Genomic DNA, 12,854 nt, shown 5'->3' with positions numbered 1-12,854 from the left:
TAACATTAAAATTGTTATCAACAAAAATTATACTATTAGATAATCCAACCCAAACACTTCAAAGTATTGTCTTTAATTAATAATTTAGTCATACAAAAGCTTTCTTTGGATGTAACTAGTGAAAGCTTGCCGGACCGGACCGGTTGAGGTATCAGAATCGATAATTGATGAACCGGGATATTTTCAATTGAACCGGTCAGAATCGGGCCGGTTTTGACCGGTTCGGTCATTTATTAAAGTTAATAAAATATTTTTGAAATTTTGTTATTTGTAGGGTTTGAACTCATGACTTTTTGTTCATTAAAAAAGGCTTTAACCACTAGGTTATGAGATTTTCTTTGTTTAAAATGATACTTTATTTCAATATATTGTATTTTTATGAAGTTTTCTTATATATTATATACATATAATATAAATATATATATAAATAATTCATTACGTTAAAACCGGTTCGAACCCGATTTGAACCGCGGTTGAACCTTTGAACCGTGAATCGAAGATTTTTTCCGGTTTGATGACCGGTCCGGTTTTAAAAATTGGTTTTATCCACTAAAAAAAGAGAAAAGCCATCGACTGTAAAATTTGTGAAAAAGGAAATAAAAGGCGAATATTCCTATTTTGGGCACAGTAACAGTAACTCAGAAGCAGTAAAAAACCTCAGCTGTAGAAATAGTGAACATATTCAGTCTCTTCGAACCCACGCTAGCCACTCTTTCTCAAAGAACTGAGCAATGGCTTGGCGCAGACTCTTACCTTCGCTTCTCAGATCCTCCGTTCGCCGATCTCCCACTAAATCTGCTTTCTCAAATCCTAGAATTTCACCGTCTCTCTCCAGGCGGGGGGCTTCTCCCTATGGGTACATCCTTAACCGCGCTGCGCAGTATGCCACCTCCGCTGCGGCTCAATCCTCTCCACCGGGTCCGAAGTCTGATGCCAGCAAGAAAGGAAAAATTATCGACGAGTTCACCGGAAAGGGTGCGATCGGTCAGGTTTGCCAGGTCATCGGTGCTGTGGTCGATGTGAGATTCGAAGAGGGACTGCCTCCGATTTTAACGGCTCTTGAGGTGCTTGACAACCCGATCCGATTGGTGCTTGAGGTGGCGCAGCACTTGGGAGAGAGTATGGTTAGAACTATTGCCATGGACGGAACTGAAGGGCTTGTCAGAGGACAGCGCGTGCTTAATACTGGTTCTCCTATTACTGTGAGCCCTCTATTATCTTTCTTCATCTATGTATAAATGCCTGTGCCAGTTACTGGGAATTTTTTTTTGAATGATTTTACTAGAAATTTGCGTGCTTGTTCTTTATTTTTTTTTTCGGACTCAATGTCTTGATAATGGAAACGATATCACAGTTCTAGGTCTAAGGTTGGGTCCAAGGCTTGAAATTTTTTCCTGATCTAGGGTCTTAACAATGTAACAGAGCTATCAATGTTTTTTTTACATTGCTACCTACAGATTCTCACATAGATTACCCTCCATCAGTAATTTCATGTAAACATCCAAATAAAATGATTATCTTTTTCCTATGGGTCGGTGTATTTATGTAATAGGATACCACATGCTCATCTTTCTGCCCTTTTTTAATGAGTTCGTCCATTTGTTTCCATGATTGTGGCTTTCCTACATTACAACATGGTATTTGGTTTTAAAGGTAGAAGCTTTTTTTGGCCATAAATCTTCCCTTTTCTTTGAGGACATTGAGTGGGGCAGGTTTGAGTTGCATTGTTATTGTTTTCTTTCTTTAGCATATTTCGACATGGATGCCATTGTTATTTACATTTTTTTATGCTATTCAGGTTCCTGTGGGTAGGGCTACCCTTGGCCGTATCATGAATGTGATTGGAGAGCCAATCGATGAGAAAGGAGATATCAGTAAGAACTATAGGATCCTTGAGCCTTTAATTGAATAGTTATTTTTTGTATAGGTTAGTGTAGTGGTGCTTTTGATGCACTTAGTTGACTGTTGTATTTCACTGGCAGAAACCGAGCATTTCCTGCCCATTCACAGAGAAGCTCCAGCATTCGTTGAACAAGCTACTGAACAACAAATTCTTGTGACTGGTATCAAGGTATTTTATTTCTCAGTGCTTTTGATGGGTCATGGGTGCCGCACTCTTACCATCTTAATCTTGAAAGGGCTGAACTTTATGTGATTAATTATTAATCAAAGTTGCTAGGAGCATTGAGATATTTGGAATAGTAAGTTTAACATTATTTTTATGATTTAAATCTACAGGTTGTTGATCTCCTTGCACCATACCAGAGAGGTGGAAAGATTGGGTTGTTTGGTGGTGCTGGTGTGGGAAAGACGGTGTTGATTATGGAACTTATTAACAATGTTGCAAAAGCTCATGGTTGGTTAAGTTTTACTCAAATACCTGTGTAAGCTACTAGTGAGGAATCTTTAATATTCCTCATTTTTTGTTCAATGTTTATTTTTTTTTCTTGGATCAGGTGGTTTCTCAGTGTTTGCTGGTGTCGGGGAACGAACAAGAGAGGGTAATGATTTGTACAGGGAAATGATTGAGAGTGGTGTCATCAAGCTTGGCGATAAGCAGGTCAATATTGCTCACAGTGCATTGGCATTTCTCTCTGCCTTTCACATCCTATTATTCTTGATTGCTCACAGCTTTGCTTTCACATTTTTTTGGGTGTTTCTCACTAGGCTGATAGCAAGTGTGCCCTTGTCTATGGTCAAATGAATGAGCCTCCAGGTGCTCGTGCTCGCGTTGGTCTTACTGGACTGACTGTGGCTGAACATTTCCGTGATGCTGAAGGACAAGATGTGCTTCTCTTTATTGACAACATTTTCCGCTTCACCCAGGTAAGATAAAGCTGGTTTTAGAAATTTGGAAGCATCATTTTGGTTATGTTGCACACTCTGTTACTGTATTTAAAATTTTTGTTTCAACCTCTTGCAGGCTAACTCAGAAGTGTCTGCTTTGCTTGGTCGAATTCCATCTGCTGTCGGTTACCAACCAACATTGGCCACAGATCTTGGAGGTCTTCAGGAGCGTATTACTACCACCAAGAAAGGTTCCATCACGTCTGTCCAGGCCATTTATGTACCTGCTGATGACTTGACAGATCCAGCTCCTGCTACCACCTTTGCTCACTTGGATGCCACAACTGTGTTGTCACGACAGGTATGGCCACATTTAAGTGGACTCTAACAAAAATGTTAATTGTTTGTATGTTTTAAAATTCCTTCTTTGTTCATGTTTTGATGTCTTAATTCCTTCTCTGTTCACTTCCTTTGGAACAGATTTCCGAACTTGGTATTTATCCCGCTGTGGATCCACTTGACTCTACATCTCGTATGCTCTCTCCTCATATTTTGGGTGAGGACCACTACAATACTGCTCGTGGGGTGCAGAAAGTTCTTCAAAATTACAAGAATCTGCAAGATATCATTGCCATTTTGGGAATGGATGAGCTCAGTGAAGATGACAAGTTGACTGTTGCCCGTGCTCGTAAGATTCAAAGGTTCTTGAGCCAGCCGTTCCATGTTGCTGAAGTTTTCACTGGTGCTCCTGGCAAGTATGTTGACTTAAAAGAAAGCATTGGCAGCTTCCAGGTAAACAATTCTTGCTCCCTTTTCGCTTCTTATTTGTCTGTGTGGAATAGCGCAAGTTGAATATACATTGACGAGTGACATGTCGAATAGTTTCTCTTAATAAGTTAAAAAAAGATGCTTGTAAGCACATGAATGTTACTCTTAGGTGTTAGGCGCTAAATTCCATTTGTTGAACTAAGTAGACCAAGCAGTTGGGAAATGTAATGAATCCCTTGAAGGTCTATATAATTCAGAATACAACTTGTAAGCATATTTCATTTAGAGTATGTTGTGATAAAACCCATTTGTAAATGTGATGCTAATTTCTTGACAGACTCTGGCTCAGTAGTGAAACATTGTTATTTCATTAGACTGCAAATTTATGTATTTGTTGTCACCTTGGTAATCAACTTAAAATGTTCCTCACTCTTGTATCCGAATGAACTGCTGGGAAGACACAAATATCTATTGGAGTTCGGTGTTTTGAATTTTCGAAACTCACTTGGTGCGCAATCATGAACCTTAAAGAGTTGCTGCACTTTGTAATGTGTGCACTGGTTATTTTGTTATCTCAGCTGTTAGTTTGGCATGAAACAAACATTTGCTAAGATGTTGGTTTCATTTTGGGACTGATTTTTTTGTTTTCTTTTATTTGACCAGGGAGTGTTGGATGGAAAGTATGATGACCTTTCAGAACAGTCTTTTTACATGGTTGGAGGCATTGATGAGGTTATTGCCAAGGCTGACAAGATTGCCAAAGAATCTGCTGCCTAATTTAATATCCGTTAAAGCTCCCGATGATTGCGAAAATCAAATAATTTAGGTGGTTTTGGCAATGCCATCAACAGGATGTTCATTTTTTGGTATTCACTATTCACTGCATCAGGATTTTTCATATTTCTGTTTAAATGTTTATTGCAGCGTTAGAGTATACTGCGGCGGCTTGTATTTGTTGCCAACCCTTTTTCCTTGTGCTTTAATAAGGTGGGAAGAAAAGGTAGAAAGGCATGTGTATTTTCACCAATTATCCCTTGAATCAACTGCCAACTTTGTTTTATTAAAGCCTTTGGCCTTTGGCAAAATGCTTCGAAATTTTAGGCTGAAATGGTTTGTGGGTTGAGTTTTTGACAAGCGACTTGTATTCAATATTGTTTGCGAATTTCAATTGAATCGTATGATGAAATGAGGGCAATACGCCATGCCCGGGGGTTCTGGCCTAGTCTCTCGTTTGGATGACTCTGTAAGTCCGACACATGACCAGCGAATTGTGATCACACAGACAAACTCCTTGCTAGCGGCTTTCAATTGGCGCGCACACTGCCGTAATGCAGTCTATTCAACCTGCAAAAGGAGAGATGCGAGAGCGCCCAACCTGAAAACTATACGTAGGCATTCTTCAGCATCACAACACTGGGATGCAAGCTAGTCATCAGGGAACCATATGGCTGAACCCGGCTAACTGAGAGCACCCAATTCTGTTCAGTTGCAATCTTATTCATAACGCCAACCAGATTTCCATTGCAGTCTCCTGAATTCAGGGCCAGGGGTGGATGATATTTCACCTCTGACTGAGAGTGTTGATGTTTGTCCTCGTCCAAGTCTGGCGTTTGTGGATTGTGGTGCTTCCCATGGCTTCTTCGTATTTCACCACCTTCTTTCTCACTCAATGAATCTGCTCTGCCAATGGCGCTTATGATGTTTTGCACGTTTTCTGCTCCTGGACATCTCATCGTCGATATCATCACTTGAAAAATCAGATGCACTCAAATCTGAATCATACTGATGCATGTGTCTTCTGTGGCTTCTCTTCTTCCTACTATCTTCAGGCCACTTGAGTCAAGAAATCGTCTCTTCGGTCTTCGCCTACTTCTCTTATCCTTCATTGTCACCTGAATCTGAGTGTGCATGCTTTCTATGTTTTTTGTGAGGTCTCCTACTCTTTCTTGGCCTTTTGTGCTTTGAAGCCCTTGATTTCTTATCTTTGGCTTCTGCATCAGGCTTTGCTTTTGTAGCAGCTTCCAATTTCTGCTCCCATTTCAATGGGCCTGCATTCCTTCTTCTCCAAAGCTCTCTTCTTTTTCTCCTCAACCACCTGGATGAACTTTTTGCAGTCCATTTAGATATAAAAAGCAGCTCAAGACCTGCATTATGGCATGATGATGACCAGAAGTACATCTCACAAAAAAGAGAAAAAAAAACAACGTTAGTTCTTCCATCATAAAATTACATGTTCAGATAACATATGAACATGTGGTGATGTTTTCATAGACTCGTGTAGCCGACCCCAAACTTTTGGGATAAAGGCTCGGATGATGATGATGGGATAACATCTGCTAAAACTAACAAAACCAGACAAGCAGCCAGTCCAGAGTCTCCAGTCAAAGTGAGAAAATAACATTCATTAAATTATAGTTGATATAAAGGTCAGATCTTGACAAACTAAAAGAGCATGTAAATCCTGCACATGCAAGTAACATTCATGCAGGCACACATACTTACTTACCGAAGATGATAATCTTTGAAACAACAGAAGCGTTAATATTCGGGAAAAAAATAAATAAAAAACCAACCAATTCTTCCTATTAAAAGGAATTTGACTAATTAAAACACAAGTTACAGAAAACTGCCCTTTCCAAATAAAAACCATGAACAAAGTCACTATTTTCCGATAATAACAGGGGACTGTGCAAGATACAAACAGAGTTCAATGTTCCCATAAGCAAGATATAAGGAAGAAAATTGAACTTATTCCCATACATCAGAAAGAATTAACATTTTGATTGATGAGGATCAAAGATGAGGAATTGTGTTAAGCCCGTTATGGGCCTACATTACAGCCTGATTGAAAGTATAATTATGTTAAACAAAGAAACCCCATAAACAATCATGCGTCACACAAATTTTTAATTCCCCAATAAATAATAAAAGGATCATACTCACTTTTCCTAGAAGGATGATCCTTTGTAGGTTTTTCCTTTGGTCTGCTTTTGTAGCCCACCCCCAATTCACCCCGTTCACCTGGAGGATTTAAAAAAGAAAAGAAGAAAAGTTATTACATGTAACTGGCAAGAAGCACTAGAGGAACTAAATAAGAGTCTGGATAAATCAGATAGGTACCTGGTTAACCCCAATTTGCAAATGCAAAATAAACCACAATTCCACCTTTGTCTAATCTTCAATAGAACTTAGAATAGAAATCAATTCCTCAAGAGTCAATTCTTCCCTTGAAGCAAGTAAATCCAACAAGCAGTATATATCTTCAACTTGCGGATGAGCCCTATCTCCAGCTACAAACACAGCAACCTGGTCCATAATCTTAATCCAAGACCATCCGGGCTCCTTAATTACGCCCTTCTCCTTCATCAACTTCCTCATATTTGCTGCTTCTTTCCACTGCCCTTTGGCAGCATATAAGTTGGCAAGAGTAATGTGAGTACCCGCACAATTTGGATCTAATTCAAGAATCTTCTCAGCAGCACGCTTCCCACAATCGACATCTCCATGAATTCTACATGCTCTAAGTAGAGTTGACCAAACAACGTCATCACGATAAAATGGCATAGTTTGGATCATTTGCTCAGCATCACTTACTCGTCCAGCTCTGCAAAGAAGATCAATCATGCAGCCATAGTGCTCTCTTGTAGGATTAATTTGGTATTCTTCACTAATCAAATTGAAATATCTGAGACCAAGATCAACAAGCCCAGCATGGCTACAAGCAGTAAGGACACCGATGAAGGTCACAGAATCTGGTCTCAAATCTACCCTAGGAATCTTCTCAAATAAATAAATTGCTTCTCGGCTGTATCCATGTTCAGCATATCCATTAATCATGGCTGTCCACGAAATTATATCAACACTTTCCACCTCGTCAAATACTTTTGCAGCCTCCTTTATACCCCCACATTTTGAATACATATGGATCAAAGAACTTTGTATCATAGCTCTACTTTGTAATCCAACGGAAAGAACATGAGCGTGTAGTTGTTTCCCTTGATCTAGAATTGCCATGCTCCCAGACACACTAAGCACACTAGCAAAGGCAAACTCAGTTGGTTTAGGGCCGTCTCTTCTCATCCAGGATAGATACTCAAAAGCTTCTTCCCCATAGCCTTGTTGATGATACCCTGCAATAATTGTGCTCCATGAAACAACATCTCTGTTCGGCATTTCATGAAACATAATTGAAGCAAAAGTTAAATATCCACAGTTTGAATACAAGGTCATAAGGGAATTGGCCACAGATAAAGAATTCACAAGGCCCAAATGTAAAACATGTGCATGTAACTGTGTCCCCCATTCAAGTCTCCCAAGGTTGGCACAACCAGAAATAACTTTCGAAAAAGTGAACTCGTTGGGACTCACAGCCGAATTTCTCATTCTGATGAACGCTTCAATAGCCGTTTCCTCTTGACCCATTTGAACATACATTGTGATAATTGTTGTCCAAGAGGCGACATCTTTTGTGATCATTCTTTCAAACAAGAACAAACAGTAATCTAGCTTCCCACACTTATTATACATAGTTGCAAGAGTGTTAGCCACGTAAGAGGTCTCATAAAAGCCTCTCTTCATCGTTTGACAATGAAGCTCCCTTCCATAATTAAGAGCACCCAAATCAGCACAGGCCTTCAATGCTATAGCAAATGTATGTGAGTCGTACTCCACCTTTGATCTACCCATTTCACAGAAGTACATTAACCCATCTTCATTATAACCAGCACGAACGAGTCCAGTAATGATGGCAGTCCAAGATACCACATTTCTTATTGGCATCTCACTAAAGATTCGACAACCATGGTCGACTTTGCCAACTTTTGCGTACATGTCAAGAAGTGCACTCCCGACGAAAACTGAGTAACCCAATCCACTTTTAACTGAATATCCATGCAATGATTCACCATAATTCACATTCAAATTTTGTCCACAAGCCTTGAGCGCAAGGCTAAGAATGAAGGGATCCACCCATAGTCCTGGTTGGACCCAGAAATATGAGAACAAAGCCAATGCCTCTGTAGAGTTCATTGCACTGACATAGCCCGATATTACAGTGGTCCATGAAACCTCGTCTCTGGCAGGCATTTTATCGAATAACTTGCGGGCATCATTCAATTTTCCCAGTTTCACAAATAGCTTCAATCGAGAGTTGAGTTCGAGCATGTCTATGTGATTGGTGCCTTCGCTTACCAATGTGGAAGAGACAGGGTCCGTGCGTACTAGGCTTGAAGTTGCACAGGAACATAGTCTCCTGAAGCGAGACCCAACTGATAGAGAAGCAGCCATTCAAGACAGCTGTTTGAACTTTGAAGTGGCTATGTATATGTATATAGTTGTATAGTTGTACTGTCTGCATGCAACGGGGGACATCAGTATCTGAAAGGAAAGATATTGTATGTGATTCCTGACTATAATGAACAAGCAGAGGATCCCCTCTCAAAAGCGGTAAGCTAGAAAATTTGGTTTGCTGTTATCAAGTGATGGTCTATACTTTAAAAGATGACAATAAAACAGGCCCAAGCCTAACATGAAGAGCAAGCCCAAAAGTTTGACCGGGCCCGAAATCCATCCACTATTGTAGGAGAATGCGTCCAAATCTATTAGTCACGGAGGCCCAATTTGGCAATTTGTAACTTCTATACTAGGTAGAGAACGAGACTTCGTAGGGGAAAAACAACTTTTGATCACTAAAATATTTTATCAGGTTCAACTCAGTGACTCATTTTATAAATGTTTTAATTTGGGTATTCAAATTAGTCACACGAGCAGATTTTAGAGAGTTCGGACAGTAATTAGCTGAGGTGGCATCAAAAAATAAAATAAATGAAATTTTAGTTGATGTGGCATGATGACTTGGATATTTTTCAAAAAAAATAATTAATTACACATGGAAAAAATGAACCCAAAAAAATCAGAATACCAAATACTTATTCTAGAAAGAACCATAACCTTCAACCGCTGCAAGAACCACAAAACCCAAATCTCTCCTCAAATCAATACCACCAACTACAATAATAACACAGACCGCTCACATCAGCCTAAATTAGTTGATTTTGACTATATTTGTCACGTGGGATGGTTGACTATCCGAATTGGGTGAAAACTGCCCATGTGACTTGTTTGGAATAGTTTAGAAATTTAGATACCCAAATTGAAACGTTTATAAAATGAGTGACTGAGTTGAACCTAGTCAGATATTTTAGTAACCAAAAGTTGTCTTTCCCCAGACTTTGTAGCTTCGAAAACCATACGTTCAAGGCTTCAATGACATTAAAAGAGTGTTTGGATTGAGGGATTTGGAGAGTGAAAATGAAGTTAGGGAAAATTGAGTTTCATTCCAATTTCTTTATTTGGATAGTTTATAAAAAAATTAAGGGTGGGGATTTCGAAATAATTAAGGGGAGGGATTTGGCTAATTAAGTTATTTATAAGCTAAAATTTTATTTTACCCTTATATATAATAATTTTTATTAAAAAAATAAGGATAAATTAATAAATTAAAACAATTTTCTTTCCTCTTTTTTTGCTTATCCAAAAATGCAAGAGGGAAAAGCACTTTACTTAAATCCTATGCATCCAACTCAGCGGTTGACATAACTTCGACTCATTTTATCATTTTTGTTGTCTGGTAAACATAGATCCACAACTTGTTTGACCTTCGAGCGCCGCCCATGTTTCTCTCGACTTTGACCAGGAATCTGGCTCGTCGTATAATTTAAAAAAAAAAAATTAGATTCGCTTAAACAGTGTTTCAAGGAACAACAATGCGTAGCGATTCCTATCCATAAGAATTGTCAACAAGGAACAACGATGCTATGCAAAAGGTTTGACATTCAGATGTTGATTCCAACTACATCAAATCTTCACCAGAAAAAAGAAGAAAAAAGGGCCGGCCTTATGATGTAGTGTCGGTGGCAATCCCATCCTGGTCAACCGTTGTCAGCGTGGTCAGCTGTTGTGTGCGTGAGTACGTGTGAGGCCTGAGGGAGAGAGGAGGGAGGAGAGAACGGGTTAAAGTTTTTCCTTTGGTTGAGTTTTGGACTGATTTTGGGTACTTCGGCTGGGTTAGATGTTAAAAAAAAAAAAAGAAATTCAATTGTGGTGCCCTGTCAGTCTAGTGCTCAAAGCACTAACTTTTGACTGTTTTGGGCAAGGGGCGCCGACGCTCTTCCAATGGTCCCAAAAGTTGAAATTTCCTACCAAGATATGACAATAGATAAGATCAAGCAAACAGAGAAACTACCCAGAAATAGGGATGGCAGCGGGTAGGGTAGCAGACGGATATTTGATATCCATATACTACCCGTAAAAATTTTGTCCAAATCTGTACCCGTCATTTACCCGTTAATATTTTGTAAAATACCCTTCATATCACCACTCGCCGGGCACAGATAATAACCGCCAAACATCCGTACCCGCTAATTTCATTTACGAATGGGTATTTAACGGTTAACGGGCGGATAATAACCGCCAAATACCCGTACCCGCACCCACTTACCCGGCCAATAGGGTTTCCAGTTTTGAATAAGATCAATGCATGAGAATACCTCAATACCACCAATTAATTAGATAGGACTAAAAGTGTTCCTGTGGCGGGTAAACGGGTAGTGGGTAAATGGGAGTGCTCCCCCATACCCGCGCCCGCACCCGCTTGGATAAAGATCTTCATATCCATATCCACTAATTTTACTCATTTATCCGTACCCAATGGTACGGATAAGCGGATATCCACCGAGTACCGATAAAATTGACATCCCTACCCAGAATTGCATAGTATATATTGTGGGGTGAATGACACTTGACTTCAATAAGCAAACACCCATGCAGTGAAACAAGCGCAGCCTCAAATGGGTCTACTAGATAGTGACTCAACATAAGACATAAGAAAGTGACTTGGACTTATAATGGCCAGGTGAACTGTTTGTGCTTATTAAATTAAGGATCAGTGGGGTTTGAGTAAATCTTGCAACGTCAAACTTGATCCCCCCTTCAATATCTATAAGTATTCAATTTTTCAAAAGAAGAATTATAAATTTCTGTATGAAGATTGTGTTCAACTTGACAATCCCAAACTGGTAAAAACAAGGAGCAGACTATGCCACGGGAGGGGAGCGGAGGTCCACATAATGTTTGCGTCAAAGAAAGAGGCTCAAGTGTTTGTTTCCCCCGAGCATAAGAGCATCTGCATCAGTTTCTCTTAACAGATTCCCTAAAATACAGATAAAATGTCACTTTCCCCTATTTTACAGATTCCCTATCCAATCAACACTGCATCAGATTACCTATCATATTCTCTATTGCATTAAAATAATATTTATTTCTCTTTCCTTTATTTATTCTATTCATATAAATTACTTCTATTTAAAATAATAAATTAATTACATTTAAAACAATATATTAATTAAAATAATAAATTAATGTTATTAAAAATTAGAGAAAAAAATTGAGGAGAGAGAAAGAAGAGAGAGAAAAAGTGAGGAGAGAGAAAGGAGTGAAAAAGTGAGGAGAGGAGAGAGAAAGAGATGAGTGATGAGAGAGAAAGAAGAGAGAGAAAGAAAGGAGTGAGGAGAGAGTGAGGAGTGAGAAAGAAGAGAGAGAAAGAGGAGAGAGAAAGTGAGGAGAGAGAAAGAAGAGAGAGAAAGGAGTCAAAATGTGAGGAGAGGAGAGAGAAATAGATGAGAGAGAAAGAAGAGAGGGAAAGAAAGGAGTGAGGAGAGAGAGAAAAAGTGAGGAGAGAGAAAGAGTGAGGAGAGAGAGAGGAGTGAAGAGAGAGAGGAGGGAAAAAATGAGGAGAGAGGAGAGAGGAGAAAGTAAAGTAGTAAAAAATGTTATTTTATGTTTAGGGAAGTGAATAGTGGTTCTCTAGATGTAGGGAACTATTGTTCATATTCTGTAAAATAGGGAACCTCTAGGTAATCTGATGCAGAGCTCTATTTTGACAAAATCTCTATAATCTTTCCCTATTTTACAGACAGATTCATGTTTAGGTAATCTGATGTGGATGCTCTAACACATAGTGGACTTCTCTACGGCAGTGTATCTTCAATGAAAGCTACTTGTGTACGAATGCGCGAATTTTACACTGAAAAAATTGGAATCTAGGAGCAGGTATTGACACCTACTAAAGTGGGTTTCCCATCTCAATTGATTGAGCTTGATAGGATTATTGTGTCACAACCTCGAGTTTTTTTTTTCTAAATAATCATATTAAAATATTTAATTAGTAATATAATACACGCAAGAATTAATTTGAAAAAATGGTCATTCTAAATTACCAGCGTCTTTGTAACAAATGACGC

General features: G+C 39.1%; 2 protein-coding genes across 6 annotated transcripts; one reads left to right on the top strand and one right to left on the bottom strand.

Moving 5' to 3' along the window:
• The first annotated feature begins 696 nt into the window (after window positions 1–696).
• Window positions 697–4,650, top strand: LOC119991215 (ATP synthase subunit beta, mitochondrial-like). The gene is made up of 9 exons (XM_038837495.1): window positions 697–1,202; window positions 1,799–1,874; window positions 1,983–2,071; window positions 2,239–2,356; window positions 2,457–2,560; window positions 2,668–2,826; window positions 2,924–3,148; window positions 3,268–3,579; window positions 4,219–4,650. The coding sequence occupies exons 1-9, from the start codon at window positions 732–734 to the stop codon at window positions 4,330–4,332; spliced, it is 1,668 nt and encodes a 555-aa protein (XP_038693423.1). The 5' UTR covers window positions 697–731; the 3' UTR covers window positions 4,333–4,650.
• Window positions 4,651–5,453: 803 nt separating this feature from the next.
• On the bottom strand, window positions 5,454–9,002 carry LOC119991214 (putative pentatricopeptide repeat-containing protein At3g47840). 5 transcript variants are annotated; one of them, XR_005466191.1, is made up of 3 exons: window positions 6,676–9,002; window positions 6,499–6,576; window positions 5,454–5,733 (listed from the first exon to the last, which is right to left on the bottom strand). XR_005466191.1 is itself a non-coding variant. In XM_038837494.1 (2 exons), the coding sequence occupies exon 1, from the start codon at window positions 8,839–8,841 to the stop codon at window positions 6,727–6,729; it is 2,115 nt and encodes a 704-aa protein (XP_038693422.1). In that variant the 5' UTR covers window positions 8,842–9,002; the 3' UTR covers window positions 5,454–6,576; window positions 6,721–6,726. The 5 variants fall into 5 exon arrangements, 1 of the variants encoding a protein (XP_038693422.1); XR_005466192.1 differs by having other exon boundaries at window positions 5,454–5,699; XR_005466193.1 differs by having other exon boundaries at window positions 5,454–5,699; window positions 6,721–9,002.
• Window positions 9,003–12,854: the final 3,852 nt, after the last annotated feature.

The sequence above is a fragment of the Tripterygium wilfordii genome, chromosome 22 (genome assembly GCF_013401445.1).
Source record: "Tripterygium wilfordii isolate XIE 37 chromosome 22, ASM1340144v1, whole genome shotgun sequence".
Classification (NCBI taxonomy): domain Eukaryota; kingdom Viridiplantae; phylum Streptophyta; class Magnoliopsida; order Celastrales; family Celastraceae; genus Tripterygium; species Tripterygium wilfordii.
Note: the sequence above shows the minus strand (reverse complement) of the source record. Positions and strands in the feature narration are given on the sequence as shown.